This window comes from Diospyros lotus, chromosome 12 (genome assembly GCF_014633365.1).
Source record: "Diospyros lotus cultivar Yz01 chromosome 12, ASM1463336v1, whole genome shotgun sequence".
NCBI lineage: Eukaryota > Viridiplantae > Streptophyta > Magnoliopsida > Ericales > Ebenaceae > Diospyros > Diospyros lotus.
The window spans coordinates 10,844,663-10,868,005 of record NC_068349.1 but is presented as its reverse complement, the minus strand read 5'-3'; the positions used below and the strand labels follow the sequence as shown (position 1 = coordinate 10,868,005).

Here is a 23,343-nt window from a genome sequence, read left to right as displayed (position 1 = left end):
ACATCTGAAGTTATTCTAAGAGACTGAATATTGTTAACATATGCACCACACAATGTAGGTTAAGAGAAGATATAAAGACAATTTTGAGATTGGCACGAGGAAAACCTAGAGGATAGATCATTATAGGAACTTATGGATTTTGAGAGAGAAATTATGAGGGTAAATCTATACTAGACTTCCCATGGCATATAAGCTCATCTAATACTAGGTTCAAAAAGCATGATGCCTGGCATGATCTGCCTCCCCGGTCTAAGTTGGGCCTATGCCTGTGAAGACCATTCCCACCCACCCCAAGCAATCTAGGCTGCAAGCCTGCAAAATTGAATCCCCACTACCCCCACCCCGCCCCCCCCCAAAAAAAAAAAAAAAAAAAAATTCACTAAAGCTGAAATGCAAGGACCAACCTCCACTGGAGGGTTAAATAACCAGCAATCTGGAAAAAGCTGAACTTTTTAGCAACTTTTGATTATTCACCTTCTATGGTTAAATGAACCATTCCTTGGTATGAAACATCCAAAAGAAGCTCTTTTACTAACAAAAAGTAGCCCGTGTCAAACGATACATCATGGTACATGTTCCAGATATCCTACAACATCATTTTGACAATCACCAAAATGATTGAAAACATACAAGAAGCATCATAAACTTGTTAACATACAAGCTAATCCAGCTAGCATTTGGGCCATCCCGGGGTCAAATAAAATGAAACACTAATTTAGTCAGAAAAAAGCACTCTAAGCAAGTTAAAAGATCATATCTTATTTCATTCACCCGCATATTTTGGTTTTCGCTTCTCAGCAAATGCGGCCAAGCCTTCCAAGCGATCTTTTGTGTATAGAGTCTGTTCATAACACTCTTCTTCCAATGCGAAAGCTGATGCCATATCTCTCTCAATCCCCTCATTTATAGCTCGCTTTGCCATCCTTATTGCCAAAGGGCCCTGAAAAGTGAGAAGAAAATTAGGTGTTAGCACCAATATACAACAATACCAGTGTAAAAAGTGTTTTATGCCAAAAGGGAACCCATTTTCTTTCTACTAATATATACTGGCTAAAATTTTTAATTTATCACAAGTGAAGACTGGACAGAATTTCGGCCAGTCCATGATTCAGAAACAGTGAAATGCATTCTTTTAGGGCTAAATTATTACACACCACAAAATGATATGAATAAAATTAATCATCCAGAAAATGAATGGATCTTAGAAGGTGCAACTTATGGTTGATTTAAGGTTTTTAAACGTTCAAATACAGAGGGAAGCCTCCCAGTGGCTTCAATGTCGGTGAAAATTTGTATTTGAGCAATTGCAGATCCAACTTTGTAATCAGCAACATGCACACATCCAATTTATTATTTTCATCATAGTGTGGTAACTTCCAACTAATAAATAATAGTTAAGGTTTATTAATGTTCATTTTGCTGTAAGTCAACATGCTAATCCCAGAAATGGATGTTTCTGGCTAGCTAACCCCATAAATGGGTGTCCCTAGCGCACAAGTCTCCCCACTTTGTGAGGATCAGGGGAGACAAGGAGGGTGATATTTGCATGTAGCTTTACCCTTGCTTTGCAAAGAGGCTGTTTCCCCAACTTGAACCCATGGCATTCCAATAAAAAAAGAGCCATATTGTTGCTACCAAGGCTCCCCCTCTCACATCGCATATTAGAAGACAGAACAAAATCCCATCTTGTGTATCGTCAATGTAGCAAATCACAAAGTATACCCTTAAAGACACTGTTGTTAGAATCGTGTGATTCACGATTCGAATCATACGTTCGACTCGATTTATATAAAAATCGAGTCGAATCTATAGGGTGAATCGAAAATCCCTTAGAATCGACCGTGAATCGGACGAATCGACCATGAATCGCACAATTCGTCCGATTCATGCGACTTCATTTGCATGTGTGCTTTAATCAAATATTCGTCCGATTTGGTCATGTTTGAAGACAAAGAAGATGATCAAAATGATGAAGATGATGATGCTCTTGAACTTGAAGATGAAGATGATTGATGACTAGTGAAGATTATGGATAATGGAGTTTATTAGTAGCTTAATAGTTGTAGCTTTTTTTTTTCTTTTTTTTTTTTTTCTAGCTTGTTATTTTGAAAGTGGTTTGGTTTGGTGCAATTTGAATTTAAAGGCAAAATAAATATACTTTTTCCTTTTGATATAATTTTAAACTTAACAAATATATTTAGAAGTATTATTTATCTATTTATATTTAAAAGAATTGATTATGGTGGGCACATTATTTATTTTCTATGGATATATATTATTTATAGTTGAAATTGAGAATGTGTATTGAATCTTACGATTTGATTTGATTCTCGATTCTCGATTTATAAAATAAGGATTTCGATTCTCGATTTGAATCTCGATTTAACAACTATGCTTAAAGATTATCCCCATTAAGATTCATGACAATCCAGTGTACAGTCTTCAAATAAAGGCTCAATGCTAAACCTCCTGTATGTATAAGTTATGACGCTCACATATTTACCATGAACCTCTATATGCAGTATCAGAATTCTAAGTACCATATTCATCCAGTGTTATTTTAAACCCCAAGCCTACTGTTTGTCTATCATAGGAGCAATTTTGGTCCTATTAACAGACTCAATGCCACTTGCAATAGTTTGCCAAGAAAATGCAACTGCTGACACATGAAAAAAAATTTAGCATTAAGGTAACTGAAGATAAAATTAGACTGGAATTTGAATAAGCTAAGGCCTACATACATCACGTGAAAGCATGGAACCACCGTTCTCTCAACAAAATTTTCAAGACCTCTATATCTGTACCTTTTGATTTATATCCTGAGCTATTTCAAGTGCCTTTCGATGAGCTTCACCAGCAGGAACGCAGTGGTTGACAAGGCCTGCATCAACTCATCTTCAATGCTCAGAGACAACAACCAATGTCAAAACTAGAGGAGCTCCCAAACAAACATACCAATTGAAACTGCATCTCTGCCACCAACTTTTCGACCAGTAAATATAAGTTCCTTTGCCACTGCCCTTCCTATCAGCCTAGGAAGGCGTTGGGTTCCACCTGCCCTGCAAAAAAGGTCAGGGTCCCATGATAAGCTGATGATCTCAACATAAGATTTTTCCCTTGACTTATTATTATATGCAAAAAGGAAGATGGCTTTCTTGTATAACAAATCTAAAATGAGTTGGATTTTATGAAGTAAACGGGCATCTGCAGTGCATAAGGCTTTTCCTTTGCAAGGGTTGTCCTCATAATCAACCTTACCCTTGCTTCACAAAGAGAAGCTTCCCACCTCGAACCCATGAACTTCTAGTCACAAAGAGCAACTTTACCACTGCTACCAAAGCCCACCCTCAAAAAAATACATGAACTACATAGGATTGGCAACAAGCCGAGGGCAAGGCATGCATACCCCATCTCCAACCCTGACTCCCCGTACCCCACCCCCACCCTGACCCTAACCCCGATCACAACCCCAAGTAATTAAATTCAAAAAATTTATTAAAAATATACATGTACAATTTAGACATATATATTATTGCATTTCTAATATACCTATATGAATTAAAAATATATCTATACAATTATCTGATTTAGACATACATTAAAAGCATAAAAAAATACTATTTATTCACAATGGTATTTAAAATCAAACTTCAAATAGAGCAAACAAGTACAACATAAAATCTACCAAATTACAATCCATAAATTCAATTTGAGTACAACATAACATTCATAATAGAGAAAACAAACACATCTATCAAAAATTCAAAATATCATCCCTACATTCAAACCAAGTGCAACATAACGTAGTTACATATCCATCAAAAGTTCTAAAACCATAATATGTATCATAAGTTTCATCCAATAAAACCATCAATCCAAAGTTTATTGACAAAGTCTTAAGTAAAATAGAAAATGGTACATTGGGATTCACTTTATTGATAGTGTTTCATAACCTCAAAATGACCTATTTGCTTAATTAATAGAATAAATAATATATTTGTATATATTTTTATATTTAAATATAAGATTTGTATCGGGCCAGGGATGCTAAATACCATCCCCATCTGGACCTTGACTACTTTTGGTTGGGGAATACTCAAACATGACCCTGACAGTGGTCAACAGCCGTTGACCCCCAGCCCAACTGGGGTAAGGCAGGTCCCATCAGGTTTGGGTCACTTCCCAACGAAACATCTAGCTTGTATACTGGCACAATTGTACATAAGTGAAAAGTGAGCCAAAAGAGATTTAATACAAATCAACGAACACTACAAAGTTTCAGATAAATATTAGACATACCCAGGTATTATAGCAAGCCCTGTTTCTGGCAAGCCCAACACAGCATCATCTCCTGGGTCATTCATGAAACTCTCAATTTCCAGACAAACAATACAAGAGAAAAAACACTTTGCTAACTAGTCAAACTAAAATTTGAAGCATTAAAGGCAGAATTACCACATATCCGAAGATCGCAAGAGAGAGCCATTTCCAGTCCGCCACCCAATGCTGCACCCTCAATAACAGAAATAGTAGGGATGGAAAGTGCCTTGACAATATTAAGTATTGGTAAGTCATCACAATAATAAAGTTGTCCAGACAAGAAGGAAGTGATATATGGGGAAGAAGGACAATGTATTGTGAAGAGTAAAGAAAAAAAAAATAATAAGTGCATGTCAGGTTCACAAATGAGTAGCTCCCTCCTATTTCCACCTTCCAGCTGGTAAGAATATAGACATTCATTCAAAAAAAGAAAAAAAAAAGAAGAATGCTGGTAACAACCTCCAAGTATGAGAATGTGGAGCGCAAAGAGTTCACAAAAGCTTGAACCTCAGATGAGCTCATTGTCTTCCGTTCCTATCAATCCAATTTACAGCAAAGGCACTGTTAAGCATGTAATCACCTGTTAAACAACTTGCAGTAACAAGAAATAAAACCCCATGAATTATAACAAGCATAAGACCAGCAATTCAGTGTACAGCATAAAAAAGAAAAGGAGAAGGAAAAGGACAACATAGAATATTATTGAGTCAAACTAGCTGAGGAATTATGGTGGATTATATTGAGTAAAAAAAACATGGGGGGCTACATTGGAAAAAGAGGGGGTGGCCTAGAGCGCTTTGTTAAGTACCATTTTGATAAAAATGGGGAGAGACAGACACAGAGAGAGAGAGAGAGAGAGCCGGGGGGGGGGGGTATTCACCGTACAACCTGTTGTGCCTACACTTCAAAACAGTAATTCTATGATGGCGATTGGTAGAATAGGACATTCTTAGCAGATATAACAAACAAATATCTAAAGAATGGTATCTATGTCTACAAAAGTAAATTAGTGGTAATAACTTCCTCCACTAGAGTTCAAGTAATTAGAAATGAACCACGCCCACCTTGCACCACCTCCCTTTATCATTCTTTCTCTCAAATATTTCATCATTATTTTGATATCTCTACACGTAAATTGTTAGCAAAAGAACACAGCAAAGAGCATAAACAGTCAGATTGAAGTGTACATAGAAATTTATTTTCTTATAATGCTCATCTCTTGCGACCATCTAATCAAAGCATGCCAAACACAAGTATTGTAAACAACAGATGGGAATTCAACACATAATATTACATATTTTGTTAACATATTAAATTGTTAACAACAACCCATTTAAAAGCTGACATAAACAGTTTATTTAAGTGTACATAGAATTATTTAGTTTATTCTTATCTTGATCATCTCCGGTGGCAAGCTAATCAAAGCATGCCAAACAAAAGGAAGTATTGTAAACAACAGATGGGAATTAAACATATAATATTACCTATTTTGCTAACATATTAAATTGTTAACAGGGAACCCATTTAAAAGCTTAAACTATTAGAGAAAATTTAGCCTTAATTATTTGTGTTCTTGGCAAAAACCAAGTACTAATCTGCTTAACAAGTAAATAATTATATCATCTCATATTTTAAAAGGAAAGAACCACGAAAGCAAAGCTTTAATGGATGGTCATATAAGAATTAAATATCTGTATTATCCCCTTTGCTTTCCCCACACATTCCAAAGGGTGGTTTAGACCCATCACCGTTGGGTCATTCTTTTCTTAGTCACAATACCCAAAAAAAAAGAAAAGGAAACCGAACCTGATCAACTTGCCAATCAGTTGCAAGAATCAATTAATATGGCTAAGGCAAAAATGACCCTGAGCACTTTTAATTTGTTCCCTTGTCCATACAAAAAGTGTAAAATCCCATTAACACTAGCACTGGAAATAAAAGTTTAATGAGTTAATAAATTTTACAGAAGGAAAAGGAAAGAACATGGAACCAAGATTTATAACTATTTGGTATTATTTACAGAAAAAAAAAAAAAAAACTATTTGGTATTATGTGCATTCATAGGTTTTTGTTTTCCAAAGCTTTGGGAATCTATTGGTATACTCCTTTTACTGATTTTAAGTTCGACATGCAGCACTCCATGATCTGGGATTTGACTGTTTAAAGATTTAATATTTCCCACCCAGGCAGCTGTTACATTTTATTGGCAGTTAAAAGAAAAACATTTCAGATATTTCATTTTGCCCCAGAATGATCTTAGATCATCTACTGGTCTGCACAAATCTTAGATTATCTGCAGCTGGTTTAAGTTTGAAGCTGCAGCACTCCATGATCTTGGATCTGACTGTTTAAAGGTTTAATACTTCCCATCAAGGCAGCTCTTACATTTTATTGGCAGTTGTAAGAAAAACATTTCAGCTGGGTCATTTTTCCTTAAAATGATCTTAGATCATCTGCTGATCTGCACAAATCTTAGATTGTCTGGTGGTTCACTCTTCTTCCGTTCACACCCCATAAACCGCTTCCTTTTTCTTCATGAACAAAAAACATATTCAGTTTCAAAGGAAGGAAAAGGTATAGCCTGAAGAAGACAATGGCTAATTTCTAAACAAAAACCTCAACAGAGGTTTTGCCTTAGAATGATCTTAGATCATCTGCTGATCTGCACAAATCTTAGATTGTCTGGTGGTTCACTCTTCTTCCATTCCCACCCCATAAACCCCTTCCTTTTTCTTCATGAACAAAAAACATATTCAGTTTCAAAAGAAGGAAAAGGTATAGCCTGAAAAAGACAATGGCTAATTCCTAAACAAAAACCTCAACAAAGGTTTATGCAGAGAGAGAGAGAGAGAGGATAGGAGTTCTGCCTAGTGATGGAATACTAAAATTCCATTTTTAACTAACAATCAATAGGTTAGAGTGGAATGTGGTGTTGATAATATTGCTATTCCACAGTTGGAGCTTGGTGCTTATTGGTCAATAGTAACGGGCCTACTTTTATGATTTGCTCCTTAGTCTAATACATCTTTTTTGCCTTTTTTATTTCAATAAGTTAATCTTTCCTTCAACTATAACGATTTTGTTCCTTGCAATGACTGCTAATAAATTAGAGTTCATAATCTACCTTCAGATCAGCACCTGCACAGAACACTCCGGGAACTGAACTGCAGATCATCAGAACTTTTACAGAAGGATCCCCATTAATAACTTCAAAACTATGCTGCAATCCTCTCAGCATGTCCTTCCCAATGGCATTTTTGGCTCCAGGCCTATACAGATTAACCTCAACAATTCCTACAAATAAAAAGTTATGTTTGTAATTGAAAATGCTACCTCCAAGAAAATCAAGCTCCTGGTGCAATAATATAGCACTGCCTCAACGGACTCAGACAATAAAATACCTAGGAAGATAAAGAATGCAAATCTTCCAGGATAAGGAAAACTGAACAAATGAAACGTGCCAACCCATAATAGCCAAAATGTAAAGGATGGAGTGGAGTTGGAAGGCAAGATTATTTAAGTAAACACATTTTTTAGGATAAAACTTGTCTAACCAGGATTCTATTGGTTTTGCAAGACATCACTGTTTGAACATAACCATACAGTAGAGAAAAACACACTATGAGAACAAAGAAATTATTTGAGTCAGGCACTAACTATTTTTTCATGCATGATTAGAAATGGGCTGTGTTAATTAAACAATACTAAATTGACGAGGTAAGCATCCAATTATCCATGAATAACACTAATCATCATTTTATCAACTCACTCGACATAACCCATGGTTTTCTCCAATCCATATTTCAAAAAACAAAATAGATGGTGAAGAATGATATTGGCTGCAAAAAAGTATAAGGAATCCAGTATGAAAGTAGAACAGCACATAAAATTTCAGCATCTAACACCCCAACAAAGCCAAAAACTTCATAGTAGAATTCAAAAACATTAGATAGGAAACTGAAAGGAGCAACTGGATATTGCAAATCTATGTATACACATGTCATATTTTAAAATTTTGGGGGGGTGCTGTAACTTTTGGTTTCCTTGGTTCTCAGTGGCATTTCTCCCTGCTTTTAGAAACATGAAAACATCTTCCAAAAAAGAGCGATTAAAACAATACCATTTACTTCCCTACCCGGAAACAGTTTCGCATAATAATTTCTTTTAACACAAATTAATAATCTGTTCAATGTATCAATCTTACTGCGCAGCCATCCTAACAGCCAATTCAAGGATTGCCCGAAAATAATAAGGCAAAAACACAAAATTTAGAGACAGATGTTTGCACGGAGTTACCGGAATTGGAATCGGAGAGTTGACGGAGCTTAACGCATTCAGAAGCGGTATCTAAAAGGAGGGTTCTAACATTCTGATACCGCCACGGAGGGACCGAATTGGAGCTCTGTCTGATTGAGTTCGCACTGAGAATATGGAAGTATGGTTTCAGTTTTCCGACGCCATGGCGAGCGATTGATTGAGTGACCATTTTCGGCAAATTTCGAAATGATTTCACTCTCTCTCAGTGATAATGCCAATTCCTTGCCAGGTTCGGGGAGGATACGGCTTCGAGCCGGCAACCGGCTGAGGAGCTGTTACGCACAATGATCAGCAATCTCCAGTTTCGGGGGGGGGGGGGGGGGGGGGGGGGGGGGGGCGGGGCGGACGACGACGACTTGGCAACCGTGGGCTGCCCTCTTGGGTACCCGCTGGAGGGCTATTTGGCAGCCACCGTTGCTTGGCCCAAGCCCAAGCCCTTTGGCTTTTGGCTTTTGGCTTTTGGCTCTTGTCGGCTAGCTTGCAGCTGATCAACCTTGTATGATTTCATCTGAGCCATTGTTGCTTCATTTATCTCGCGCCATCTCAACCGTCCAGTTACCTTATCTATCACTCACATCGAGATTGATTATTTGATCGGGCGAAGACGAAAAGAAAAAAGAGGAGGGTTGGCCGAGAGTCTATCATTTAGGGTTTTTATTCTCTCTCTCTTTGTGTGTAAATTCTTTGTATAGTCTTCGTCTTCTTCTTGTTTATATGTGTTCTCTAGTTTGATTCAAGGTAAGCTCATAATCTATACAAAGTGGTTTTGAGCGTTTTGTATAGAGAACAGGCTTGGTTTATTTTGATTTTGTGTATGGTTGTAATCAGATTGATTTATATAGTGGAGTGAGCTCTTATTACCGGAGCTCAAGTGGACATAACTCCTATTTGGGATGAACTACTATAAATTGTGTACCTCATTGTTTCGTTTATGCTGTTAATATATGTTGTGTTATGTTTATACTCTCGGCCATTAGAGTTGTTTATCAGCAGTGTTTGATTTTGACTGTGTAAGGAGATTTGCTATCTCTGTTTATTCGTAACAGTGGTATCAGAGCCTCCCGCTTGCGTTACCTAGGGTTTTGTCTAAGTCAAAATCGTGTTCGATTTTTTTTTTTTCAAAAATCTAGGGTTTCCTTTCTTTCTTTGTGTCAGTGTTGTTTTAAAGTCCTAGGGTTTTTCTGAGGAGACTCTGTCAGCAGGAGTTTGCTGTACAAGTCTCAGTCAGTAATCTAAGGTTTATTTTTTGGGCATTTTTTATGCAACAGGAAAATGACAATAACCCGATTTGAAATCGGTACATTCGATGGAAATGGGGATTTCAGAAGTTGAAAAAAGAAGATGGGGGTTTTTCTCTCTCATCACAAAGTACTTATAACACTCGAGCTAGATGATCGCAAATGGTCACCTGAGCAACTAGCTCAAACTGATGAAATCAGAGAAGAGGCTTTCAATTTGATATTCTTCCATCTCGGTGATTCTGTAATCCGTAAGGTTGACAGTATATCTCTACCCCTCGATCTTTGGAATAGATTAGAATCTTTGTATTCTGTAATGTCTGCTCCTAATTTGGTTTATTTAAAAGGTATGTTGTTTAACTTTAAGATGAATACCTCTAAGTCTATGGATGAAAACATCGATGAATTTACTAGACTTACTTTGTTATTAAGAGATACTGATCAGGCTTTAGGTGATACTAGTGAAGCCATAATTTTTTTAAACTCATTACCTGATGATTATGATGTAGTGAAGCATGTTTTACGTTATACTAGTATAGTCCCTAGTATGGAACTTGTTATTTCTAGTATTAAGGCTAGAGAACTAGAACTTAGCACATCTAAGAAAACAAGCAATAATTTGTTTGTAAAAGGAAATGCTGATAAAAGAAATTATATTGTGAATATTGAACAATTTAATGGGTCAGGACAGAAGGAAAAAAAGAAAGATAAGAAGGGAAAACAAAAGCAAACAAAATGGAAGTGTTATCACTGTGGGAAAGAGGGACATATAAAGAAATACTATTATGATTATTTGAAAAAATAGAAACAAGGGGGCAATGTAACTGTGGCAGTTAGTAGTTCTAACTGTTTAGTTGAGGTGCTTAATGTATCTAGTTGTTCTGTTAAAAATGAATGGATTATGGATTCTGGCTGTTCTTTTCATATGTGCCCTAATATTGATTGGTTTCATAACTTTAATGACAGAGAAAGTGATGGGTAACAACCATTCATGTAGTGTTCAGGGTAAAGGTGATATTACTCTTAAGTTGCATGACAACAAAGTAAGAACACTCACTGATATAAGTTATGTACTTGGTTTTAAAAGAAATCTGATTTCTCTCGGTACTCTTGATGAGTTAGGATTTTCTTACAAAGCTGAAAATGGTTCTATGAATGTTTTTAAATGAGAAGATTTAATCCTAACTGGTTCAAAGAAAAATGGTTTATATGTTTTAAATGGTTATTTTCGCTCCTTTGTTAAATCAAACTCTGCATGCTATGCTAACACTGATAAGACAGAACTATGACACTTGAGACTTGGTCACATGAGGCTGAAAGGTTTGTAGCCACTGTCAAACCAAGGATACCTTGGTTCAGTGTCTGCTGAGACCCTCGATTTTTGTGAACCATGTGTGCTAGGCAAGCAATACATGATGAGTTTCCATAAGGGAACTCACCTGGAGAAGGTATGCCTTGAGTACTTACATGCAGATTTGTGGGGACCTTCCTAGGTTCCCACCGGTAACAGGTATTTTCTATCTATTATAGATGACTTTACTAGGAAGGTGTGGGTTTTTTTGTTAAAAACTAAAGATCAAACATTAGAGAAATTTAAATCATGGAAGATCTTAATAGAAAACCAAGCTGACAGGAAAATCAAAATTCTTAGAACAGATAATGGGTTAGAATTCTGTAACAAAGAGTTTAATGAATATTGCAACTCCTAGGGTACAATTAGGCATAAAACTGTTAGGAACACACCTCAACAAAATGGGGTAGTTGAAAGAATGAACCGAACCCTCCTTGAAAAAGTGAGGTGCCTTTTGTTCACATCTGGTTTGCCTAAATCCTTATAGGGAAAGGCTTTAACTACAGCTTCACACCTAGTAAATCGAAGTCCCTCTACTGCCCTTAATTTTAAATGCCCTGAAGAAAAGTGGACTTGAAGAAAATTAAACTTAAATTACTTAAGAACTTTTGGTTGTGAAGCCTATGCTTATCAATCGAAAGGTAAGCTAGAACTTAGATCCACAAAGTATGTTTTTGTTGGATATCAGGAAGGAACTAAGGGATATAGGCTATGAGAAAGGCAGTCTAAATGTGTTAAAATTATCATTAGTCGTGATGTTATATTTAATGAAGTTGTTTTCCCTCGCAAATTATCTAACACTGAAGAAACAAACCAACATAGTAACACATATAATTTTATTAGCTTAAGAGGAACCCAAATTGAGGTGGAGCACCCAGTTATAAATGATAATCCACCTGGTGCTCCAGTTATACCAGAACCTCAACCAGAAGGTGATCCCTCACCCATATCAAACTTAGACCAGACCTCTGATCATGAGACTGATCATGAAGAACAAAATGGTGAAACTGAGATTGAGGTGGAGCAACATTACTCCCCTTAACATGATCTTGGTGATTACCAACTTGCCCGAGATAGAAGCAGGAGGACTAGAAGACCATCTGCTAGGTATGCTTTTTCAGATTTAGTATTTTGTGCCTTTGTGGCAGGTGTTGAAATGAGAAGCAGTGAGCCTTCTCTTATGAGGAAGCTGTCAACTCAAAGGAAAGTCAAAAATGGCAGCAAGCCATGGACGAAGAAATGGCCTCTCTGATGGCCAACAAAACTTAGGTTCTTGTCCCTCGTCCAGAAAATCAGAAGTTGATCCAATGTAAGTGGTTGTTCAAACTAAAAGAAGGTATGTCTTATAATGACCCTATTAGATATAAAGCAAGACCAGTAGTTAAGGGGTTCACACAAAGGGAAGGGATAGACTATATAGAAATTTTCTCTCCTGTGGTTAAATTTAAGACAATCCGCATGATGCTTGCAGTTATAGTTCAATTTGATTTAGAACTTGAACAATTAAATGTTAAAACTGCATTTCTGCATAGAAACCTTGATGAACACATTTACAAGGTTCAGCCTACTAGTTATGTTGTTTAAGATAAATCTAATCATGTCTGCTTGTTGAAAAAATCTTTGTATGGCTTAAAACAGGCCCCAAGACAATGGTACAAAAAAATTGATAATTTTGTTCTAGGGGCTGGTTTTGTTAGAAGTCAATATGACAATTGCTTTTACTTTATGCTCTCTGATATTCCTGTCTATCTACTGTTGTATGTAGATGATATCCTACTTATTAGCAAGTCTAAGTCAAAGATTAAGGAGCTAAAATCAATGTTAAATGCAACCTTTGATATGAGAGACTTAGGCCCTGCTAAGAAACTATTAGGAATGAAAATTGAGAGAAATAGAAGCAATAATAGCCTCAAAATACATAAGCATGATTATCTAGTAAAAGCTGTTCATAAATTTGGAATGCAAAATTATAAAACTGTTATAGTTCCCTTGGCCGGACATTTTATTTTATCTAAATTACAGTGTCCCACATTCAATTCCGAAATTGTAGAAATGAAAAATGTCCCTTATGCAAATGTGATTGGAACAATTATGTATTCAATGATAAGTACCAGGCCCGACCTTGCATATTCAATTTCATTACTCAGTCGATATATGTCAAACCTTGAGAAAATTCATTGGGATGCTTTAAAACATTTGCTTAGGTACATAAATGGTTCTGTATGCGTTGGTTTAAATTTTAAGAAAATGTTTGATACACTTGATCTTATTGGGTATGTTGACTCTGATTTTGCAGGGGATAGAGATTCTAGAAAATCCACCACTGCCTTTTATTTTACCTTGGATGGAAATTGTATCAGTTGGAAGTCTTAGCTGCAGCCACTTGTTGCTTTGTCTTCTACTGAGGCAGAATACGTGGTTGTAACTGATGCCTTCAAGGGAGCCATATGGCTTCAAGGTATTCTCAAGGAAATTCACTTGCTTCAAAGCAAAGTGGTGGTTTTCTCAGATAGCCAAAGTGCCATCCACTTGTCCAAAAATCTTGTGTATCATGATCGAACCAAACATGTGGATGTGAAATATCATTATGTAAGGGAAATGATAGCCAATGGAACTGTAGGCATTCAGAAAGTTTCTACAGCCAACAATCATGCTGACATGGGCACCGAGATATTGATTGCAACTAAGTTCAAGCATTGCTTGAATTTGTTGCATATCGATGATGGCTAATTACTTTAGTCATCTAGAGCAGTGAATGTGAGAATTGTAGCATGTTGCACTTATATATCATATTTGATTATTTAGTCGTTTGATGCTTCAAGGTGGAGTTTGTTATATTTTGTGAAACATCAAATAAGGCCTAAAGGCTGAGGGGCCACTTGGCAACCGTGGGCTGCCCTCTTGGGCACCCACTAAAAGGCCATTTGGCAGCCATCGTTAGCCCAAACCCAAGCCCAAGCCCTTTGGCTTTTGGCTTTTGTTGCGTAGCTTGCGGCTGATCACCCTTGCACAATTTCATCTGAGCCATTGCTACTTCTTTTATCCCGCGCCATCTCAACCGTCCAATTACCTTATTTATCACTCGCCTCGAGATTGATGATTTGATCGGGCGAAGACGAAAAGAAAAGAGATGGGGGTTGGCCGAGAGTCTATCATTTAGGGTTTTTACTCTCTCTCTCTCTCTCTCTGTGTGTAAATTCTCTGTATAGTCTTCGTCTTTTTCTTGTCCATATGTGTTCTTTGGTTTGATTCAAGGTAAGCTCTTAACCTGTACAAAGTGGTTTTGAGCGTTTTGTATAGAGAACATGCTTGGTTTATTTTGATTTTGTGTATGGTTATAATCAGATTGATTTATATAGTGGAGTGAGCTTTTCTCACCGGAGCTCAAGTGGACGTAACCTCTATTTGCGGTGAACCACTATAAATCGTGTGTCTCTTATTTCGTTTATACTATTAATATTTGTTGTGTTATGTTTATACTCTCGACCATTAAAATTGTTTATCAACATTTTTTGATTTTGACTGTGTAAGGAAATTTACTATCTCTGTTTATTTTATGGCTAAGTCAACAATTTAACAATTTTATAAGTTTTTTTGCATTTTAAATGCTTTTTAAGTTTCAATCATTAAACAAAACCAAAAATTGACATTTTTGGTTATAAAAAAATATAATTTTAAGTGTAAAGTTAAAATAAATAATCATAAATTTTAACTTCACTAAACACAAATCAAACAAATGAATTCTACAACTCTCTCCAAATGTATTTTTTATACAACACTATTATATTTAACAATCAAGTAAGGATTTCTTACTAACTTTTCTTTAATCTATCCATCCCTCTCACTACCATTCTTATAATTTCAAGTTAGAAATTCAAAATTAGCTAAAATTCGTTTGTAAAAACTTCAAAACATGTCATGCAATGCAACCATGACAATCCTATGAATAACTTCATACAACATTAAAATTCTTGATTGGCATCGATCAAACATCATCCTTGAACTGCTATGCAAATGCAATTCAAAGATGTTTCCTTCGTTAGGATTCAGAAACCATGAAAGAACATCCATATCAACTCCTAATCCAAGCTTCTCCTCTTCAGCAAAACCTTTCATATCCGATGCACCCATTGCTCCAGCCGAAGTTGCTTCAAAGGAGGTCCAAGCTTAGGCTTTCTCTTCTGAGGGCACTGCCATTTTCCAGAGAACTCGAGAGCATCAACATGTCGAAAATTGGTTGCTTCTGATAATGGCTTTCTTGTTGCGGTAGCTTTTTTGTTGACAACTGGTACACTATTTCTCAAGCAACCATATTGATCGTTCATTGGCCTTCTTAAAGAGCTGCAACCATTTGTTCTTGCACTTCTGCTATTCCTTGTTGAAATAAAACCATTTTCTGCAAAAATCTGCCCATTCTTTTCACTCTCTTTGTTTCCACATGTTGATTTTCCTACTGAATCTCCGGTGATTTCAATCATATCCAAGTTTCTTGCCTGTGCTAAATCCCCGTCTTTTGCTGTCTGAACAGCACTCTCTCTATAGAATCCTTTCTGTGAACCAACCTTCCATCATTGTCAGCTTCTCTGTTCCCTCTTTTATTCTCAATGCAAAGTTGGCTATGTAAGCTTGATTTTTCAGCATTATGGATTGAACTGACATCAAAATTTGTTGGTTTTCCTTCCAAGACTTCTCCAGAAATCATTTGCTCAAGCAAATTTTTCAGGATACAAGAAATTTTGTTGTCTTCAATACCATGGATTTCCTGCCAGTTGCAGACAACACTGCGTTAACTACAAAAACATAAAACTGTTCCTTTCAGCACTATTGGCCGAAAATAGGTTTTATCCTTCTCAAAATCAACATCATTTCTCATTGTCATCCAACAAATAAATTATGTTCAACAGTTTCAAATAGCTGTACAAGGAAACAGCCTCTCCGAGTTGTGTAGCTCTGATCTTCTCCGTAATGCTTTTTCTGAGTTATCTAAAGGCATAATGGTCGGAATCCAAAATGCTAAATATGAAAAAATAATATTAGGTACAAAATAGAAGAAAAAGGAAGCGAAAGTAATGGATGAGGCCATATACCTCTTTAAATTATCTAGTGCCCATGTAAGTAATGGATGGGGCCATTTACCTCTTTAAATTATCTAGTGCCCATGTAGTAGTTCAGACTTCAGAAATTATCATTCTGCTATTCTGCTATTAGCCTATTTGCTTCCGAACCAGAATATGACATTCACTTAGACAAAAGCAAAACATAATTCTGATTCTTGCAATTACACATGTAGGCTACGAAGCTTGCCATTGCACAATTCTGTATAACAAACTTAATTATGAAAATATAACTAACGAATGCAAAACATAATGCTATATATGTTTGGTTGCAGGGAAGAAGTTTAGGAAGGGGAAAGAAAGAACGGAGAGCACTTGTTCTGTTTGGTAATAATTAAATAGAAAGGAAAGAGGCAGTGGAAATCGTTATGGCTGCAAATTGCATCCATCCAAAAGCCTAGGAGGACAAGAGTTTAGACTTTAGAGGCAGCTGATTTTGGGCTCTGAGCAACAAAACCTGCTTGTGCCCCTTGACTTTAGAAAAAGCTATTTAGCATTTGATAATGAATTTATTTTCTTCTTACATCACCAGTCATAAGAATAATTCTCTTATCCTTTCATTACTACTCAACCAAAGAAGATGCCAAAGGAGCCACCTTCCTTTCTCCGAGGATCAAATTCCCTTCCCTCCCTCTCTTCATGATTAGGCCTTCCTAAAACAATAAGAGATGTGATTTTGCCATTGGGTGTTTCAGAATTTTCTTCCAGCTGTAGAGATTAACACGAAATTCTATTTTCAGTATTACAAAGAGGAAATAAGGAAGAGATCAAGTAGATTACCTTGCTGCTATACTGGTGATCATACTTGTTATCTCTATCTGAACTGTTACATTCAACCAGGCCATTAGAAGATAATTTCTCGTCTGTAGCCAATAAATCCCTCTTATCATCTTCTCCATTTGTTTTGCTGCAGTTATCAGAATTATGCATCACTCTCTTAAATTCACTTTCTATACATTTAGAACCTCCGTAATGATCACTTGTATCCAGTAGGGAAGATTCATACACGTAGCTTGAAAACCATCTTGTAATATGTGGAGGTTCTGTTAGTGTCAAAAATAGTACCAGAAGTTAAAATTTGTATGACAGTCTTATTGATGTCAATTTGCTTTGTCATGTAAACCTAGAAAACTTGATCTTAAACTGTTATCCCAACCCTAGCTTCTATATAAGATTCCCAATTTCTTTTCACTTCTTTTTCTACAATCTATTAAAGATCAACTGAGAACTATAAGGAACTTGAAAGAATTTCTGGGTCAGTAGCTTCAAACCTGAACCAAGTGAAAGGAAATCTGAAGAACCTGGAACCTGCAATAACAAAGAAATTAAGTGAAAATGTTCAAATCTTTAAGGGTACCTTTCTAAGAGGAGCATGAGAAGAACATAAGACTTCAAATATTTCACAAGTAATGTTGGAAGAAAATGGACAGAGGTGGACAGTTGTTTATGAAACTCAAGACGTGACAGTAAACGTCACTGACCTTAAGGATATTTTCCACCCCTCAACAAACAGTGCAAAGGCTCCAATGGATATCCCCCAAATACAACGAATTCTAAACAAGTGTGCACTCACAGGATTTGGGAAGAAAAGGAGAGCAAGATGCAGTGCAACAACCCAACAACACAACTATAGAAGCAGCAAAGGAAATTGAACAGAGAGGAAGAGGAAATTTGTTTGTGATTCACAAGTGCAGCAAGGAGCTGCTTTTATAGGTGAAAATGTGAATGTTGGGAGAGAGAGAGAATCGGCCAAAGGATAAGAAGATAGAATGTAGAAGACCAATTCAATTGCTGAAGGAGATAGGAACTGAAGACCTGATCTCTCTCAACTGTTGAAGACCAATGCAAAGGAGTTTTGGGTAAGGCAATAAAAAGAAAAAGAAAATCGAACAAAAGGTTGTAATGTGCGCGCGCGCGGGGGGGGGGGGGGGGATCGACGATTTTGCCTTGGACTGTCCCGTTCTCATGCGCGCAAGGCCCAACTCTCCAATAGCTCTCATAAGTTCAAGAAGAGTCAATGTATATATAAAGATGATGAAAGCCTTCTATCCTACCAATGTGGGGCAGAGACTCTATGGACCATTTGAAATATCACATGTTTTACAACACATAAGACTTCAAATATTTCACAAGTAAATGAAGTCATCCTAGATTTTGCATGGTTCACGGTTTGTTATGGTACAGACGCCTACACAAGTAGACAATATCATTTTTTTATTTTTTTTTTCTATCTTTTTTTGTACTTGTATGCAACATGATGAGCAATAGGTTTAGCTGGAAATCTATTTGAGTTTGTGGTTCCAGCGGAAGTGGATCATTTATATGTGTACACATGCATTTGAAAAGATAATCCCATTAGCAATTACAATGAGATCAAATGATTTTTTTTTTTTTTTATTTTGCATTTGTGAGTTTAAGATCCTAGACTTCAATTTTTTTTACACTGTAGAATTTTTTTTAGATTTTTATTTTTGATTTCCTTAACCATAACTCTCCTTAATTGAGATCAATCTATGTTGTAATTTGGTGCATAAGTGCACCATAATTGGGATTGCACAATCTAGATCTAGCTTCCCCAGGGGAGCCTGTGATACTAGTATCACTTAGTTGCCTCTGATAACAGATAAAGTAACGAGGTGATGATTTTCATTGTGTAAGCCTTCTCATCAAGCTAATGGGAAATAAGTGCTACAGAAGGCTGATAATCAGTAAGTATAGAAGAATAGGGCTGATGAGTAAGGATAAATATATCTATGAGAGAAAGATCAGAGGGCTAAGGTCTAAATCTTTTATGTTCCTCGTCTAGTTAATAAAATGATAAGGCTAAATAATGAGCAACAGGCATTAACCAGAGATACAGTTGCCCAACCAGCAAGCGTGAATTAGGGTGCGTTTACTGTTAATGCATCTATGATAAGATTGGTGTTCAGGGTTCCCACAAACTCTCCCCTGCGCCCCCCCCCCCCCCAAAACCCCTTTTTTGGAGGGTACAGAGCAAAATCCAAGCTTCCCCCATTAAAAGAAATAGAATCACAAAATCTCTAATGAGCGGCAGGAACATAAAGAAAATAAAAAGACCAGCAAGGGACAAAAGATGAACTTCGAGAGGTAACTAAGATTAGGGTTTAGGATTCCAAATAACCAGAAAAAGGAATTAGAGAAGCAAAATACAGATCAGATAACACGCACACAACATTCTATGTTTGTTGGTTTCAAGCAGAAACATATGGCTGATGGTGCAAGTAAATTAACTTTAGTGGTAAAGGAAATTAAAGATGGCACTTTTGAAGATTTAAAACCATGACATTTTTAGTATCCTGTATGAACAAGAAGTTTATTCTAAAAAAGCCCTACATGTCCATGTGATCCACGTCCACGAAAATATCTTATATGCAATTTGAAATGAGAACCAATTCCACTAGTCAGATAGAACCCTGTAAGCCCAAAGTCAAATGAGAGATGCTGTTTCCTAGCAAACATCAGGACGCCCATAAATTGTTGGTGAGGCAAACACATACAAAAGTGACAGAATGGAGATCAAGAACCAATATAACATGTGAAGAGATGCAGAAAGATTGAATCAATTAGAAAATCTAATTCTACCAGTAATAACATTTGGGTCAGTGCTGAGCTTGATCCTGAAAGCTTAAAATTTAACCTCAATTGACTTGTTCAGGAACGGTGGGCTATATATTTAATGAACTCCGTCCTTGTCTTCCATTTGACCCATTAAAGGTCAGTCCCATAAATCTACACCAGAGACTGCGGTTCCAAAGCAAAATGAAAATTGTCAATCAGAGACTCTACAGTTGAAGTCATCTTTTCTTTTCGGTGAAGATAAAATTTAGAACCAACAGGAAAAATCACGTCAAAAATAGCTGCTCGTATGATTATGTTCAAAACGCTGAAGATGATTAAGTCACTTGGACTGGATAAAACATGTTCACAATTAGTTGGAACTTAAGGCAAACCAGATACTAGTGTGAAGTTGATGGTGCTTGTTTCTGCCAGCTACAACCAATCAGATGCAATGTTAGGTAATCAACTTTCATATCACTTGTTAGGTATCGAACTGGTGCCACTTGATGCGAAATGAAGCCAACACAGAAATAACTTTTATAGCATTCACACAAGATTAAAATAAAAAACACACAGATTAAACATTGTTTGGCAAATTGCCTATATTAACGAGCGAATAAGGGCAAAATTCACTATGTCAACATGCAGAGACCAAGAGATGGGAGCAGAATAACAGATGGTAAATTGCTTACACAAGCATCACCTGATTTGCGTTCTTGTTTCCATGATTATGATCTTCAGCAGCATCGTTAGATTTCGAAAAACAATTTGAAGCTTCTCCCTCCCCAATAAACATTTCATCCTTGGTTCTATTTGCCCCGAATTCCCCCAAATTTTCTTCTTTCTGCTTGGTCTTCTCTTCTCCATCAAACTCTTTTCAACACAATCAGTTCCCCTAAGAACATGGGCTTCAAAATCATCGCTCGTATTCAATTCCGGAGACTGGTACACGTAGCTTGAGAACCAATTTCTAATGTCGGGAGGCTCTGATAAACACATCAAAAAAATTCAAAATCAGAAATATAAAGATTTCTTTAGCATAGTTCCCGGGAAGAAACGGAATAAGTTTATGAAGATAACTCCCAGGTTTTACCATGCTTTTACTTAGCAAACAAACAGGGCTTAGGATCCAAAGCAACCGTAGTAATCATTTTTAAGAACAAATACGAACCAGAAGGAAGCGAAAGCGAGTCCGATGCACCCAGAACCTGCAAAAAGCAAAACTTCCGCAATCATAGAAGTTTTTAAGATCCAATGCTATGTTGGGTTGATGAGAAAATGAAAACGAACTCAGAACACGCTAGAGACCTCCTTCTAAGCTTTCTAGGGAACCAAAAAGGAAAAAAATAATAATAAACGCTGAGAAAAGGAAGGTGCGAGAAACAGATTGGTTTAGTTACCTCAGAATGTGAAGCATCAGGGGCAAAGAAATTAGAGGCTGGGGGTTCTAGCTTATGTTTGCCCATCTCTCTCTCTCTCTCTGAGCTAGTTTCCTTCATCTCCTGGCTTCGTCTGGAAGATGAAATTCTGCAACTTTTTGGAATCTCCCATTCCCGGGTGCCTATGGCGCCAAAAGCAGCCTCAAATTTTAGACACGAGCAGAGCAAAGATATTTTATTCGAAAATTTTATTTGTAAGCCAACTTTATATACTCTATGCTATGATAAAATAAATAATATTATTTCATAAAGTTATTAATTTATTTTTAAAAATTATAAATAACTTTGACATATAATGAAGTACACAAATTTAATATCCAAATAGCATTTTCTTATTATTTTCAATTGATAAAAGAATCATGATGTTATTTATATATGAAATTTATACACTTTAGCATTCACCATAATAAAATTAGTAACACTCACTTCTTTACAAAATAGTTACAATTAATTTTAAAAATTAGAAATATTTTTTGGAAAATCATGAAAATTTTTGTGAACAAATGTCACAAATTTATGAGAATGTAGAATGAAGGGAGCACTCCATCACCATGTACGACATCATTTCTCAATTTTCTTAACTAATATTTGCTATTTAGGATATTAATAGAAAAAAATGAGATATAAAAAATATTTTAAATAAAAATATTTTTTTATTATGTTTGTTAAATTTATCTAACAATCCACTAAAAGGATATTAAGTAATTTTTTATTTAAAATTGTTCAAATAAATTCATCTCCTTTCTTCAAATAAATTTGAGATAAATTTATTCTGAATCTTATAGATAAAAAAAATGACCCATATGCCCAAAGTACATTCCAAAAAATTTAATAAATAATTTAATAAAAATATTAGAATATTTTTAAATCTTATTTTAATCATTCTATATCTTGATTCAAAAAACATTCATATCTTATTTTAATATAATCTTATCTTATTTATTTTAATAAATGATACCTTATTTCTTATTGTTAAAAGAATAATGATATTACATCTGAACTGCTAAAATTAGTAGTTACTTCACGATCATTGTCGAACCAAAATAAAGGTGTTGTTACGCGATTACAACAATAAATTTGTAAAATGGGAAACTACCGATGGATAACCCTCGTGTGGCTGATCCGAGCGATGGATGATTCTCGTGTGGTGTATCTAAGCAATGAATGACTCATTCGGGCCATGGGTGACGTGTGGATTGTCCAAACGATGAGTAATTATCGGGAGAGATGGGTGAGTCTCCCGGGGTGGAGTGACAGCGATAGATGAGTTTCCCAGGAGATCACGACAGCAATGGATGAGTCTCTCGAGGGTTACAGCAGCGATGGGTAAGTCCCTTGGCTAGTTTGAGAGCGATAGATGAGTCTCTCGGGGGTCACGACAGCGATAGGTGACCTGCTGGAAAGAAAATCGATTAGGGGCGCGGGTGAGAATCCGCGTTGGACCCTCCGATTTAAGTTAGTCCCTCGTAGAAGTGAAATGTTTGAAGACAAAAAGTAAGTATGAGAGTGAGAGGTTGCATACTCAATGAGAGGAAAAGACCCCATATTTATAGCGATGAGCTATGTTGCACGGAAACACCTCATAGGTGTCGTTTCTCCATTTCTGAAACGTTTCGAAAACATTTATTATTTCCGTTTCGGACCCTATTTATGCCCTTTTTTTTAGAAAAATATTTGTTTCCACGTTTTCGTTTCCTATCGAAAACGTTTCCTGTTTCCATGCAACATAGGCAATGGGAAGGCCATCCATGTGTCGGGTGACCCATTTTTCTTGGCGGATATCTCAGAAGCGGTTTTAACCGAGTCTTGTGGGGTTATCGGCGCGAGGGTGCATGGTTAAGAGTGCACACGAGCATACACGGGTGCGAGCACAGAGGCCAGCAATAAGCACCCCTGAGTGACCTCCCTCGGGGGTGTGAGGCACCCCCGAGAGACCTTTCTCAGGGATGTAAGAATACCCCAGAGAGACTCTCTCTAGGGTGAGG

At 36.5% G+C, this 23,343-nt stretch overlaps 2 protein-coding genes across 3 annotated transcripts; both read right to left on the bottom strand.

Moving 5' to 3' along the window:
- Positions 1-505: 505 nt before the first annotated feature.
- LOC127787383 (probable enoyl-CoA hydratase 2, mitochondrial) lies at positions 506-9,028 on the bottom strand. Of its 2 annotated transcripts, none has more exons than XM_052315400.1 (8): positions 8,617-9,028; positions 7,445-7,614; positions 4,780-4,854; positions 4,456-4,546; positions 4,300-4,351; positions 2,956-3,059; positions 2,805-2,848; positions 506-940 (listed from the first exon to the last, which is right to left on the bottom strand). In XM_052315400.1, exons 1-8 carry the CDS (start codon positions 8,804-8,806, stop codon positions 764-766), a joined length of 903 nt encoding a protein of 300 aa, XP_052171360.1. In that variant the 5' UTR covers positions 8,807-9,028; the 3' UTR covers positions 506-763. The 2 variants fall into 2 exon arrangements, with proteins under 2 accessions (XP_052171360.1, XP_052171359.1); XM_052315399.1 differs by having other exon boundaries at positions 2,805-2,881; positions 8,617-9,024.
- Positions 9,029-17,148: 8,120 nt separating this feature from the next.
- On the bottom strand, positions 17,149-21,503 carry LOC127787382 (uncharacterized). Its single transcript, XM_052315398.1, has 5 exons — positions 21,320-21,503; positions 21,091-21,127; positions 20,623-20,905; positions 17,612-17,648; positions 17,149-17,383 (listed from the first exon to the last, which is right to left on the bottom strand). The coding sequence occupies exons 1-5, from the start codon at positions 21,416-21,418 to the stop codon at positions 17,291-17,293; spliced, it is 549 nt and encodes a 182-aa protein (XP_052171358.1). The 5' UTR covers positions 21,419-21,503; the 3' UTR covers positions 17,149-17,290.
- Positions 21,504-23,343: the final 1,840 nt, after the last annotated feature.

What these genes read in the sequence shown, in the direction of transcription:
- LOC127787383 (XM_052315399.1), bottom strand. Translation starts at nt 8,806, where the DNA reads ATGGTCACTCAATCAATCGCTCGCCATGGCGTCGGAAAACTGAAACCA. An exon ending in ACTCTCCGATTCCAATTCCG is followed by an intron (nt 7,615 to 8,616) that starts GTAACTCCGTGC and finishes TTTTATTTGTAG; the next exon opens with GAATTGTTGAGGTTAATCTG. An exon ending in GGGCTTGCTATAATACCTGG is followed by an intron (nt 3,060 to 4,299) that starts GTATGTCTAATA and finishes CCTTTTTTGCAG; the next exon opens with GGCAGGTGGAACCCAACGCC.
- LOC127787382 (XM_052315398.1), bottom strand. Translation starts at nt 21,418, where the DNA reads ATGAAGGAAACTAGCTCAGAGAGAGAGAGAGAGATGGGCAAACATAAG. An exon ending in GAAACAAGAACGCAAATCAG is followed by an intron (nt 17,649 to 20,622) that starts GTGATGCTTGTG and finishes TTGTTATTGCAG; the next exon opens with GTTCCAGGTTCTTCAGATTT. An exon ending in TTTCCTTTCACTTGGTTCAG is followed by an intron (nt 17,384 to 17,611) that starts GTTTGAAGCTAC and finishes TGACACTAACAG; the next exon opens with AACCTCCACATATTACAAGA.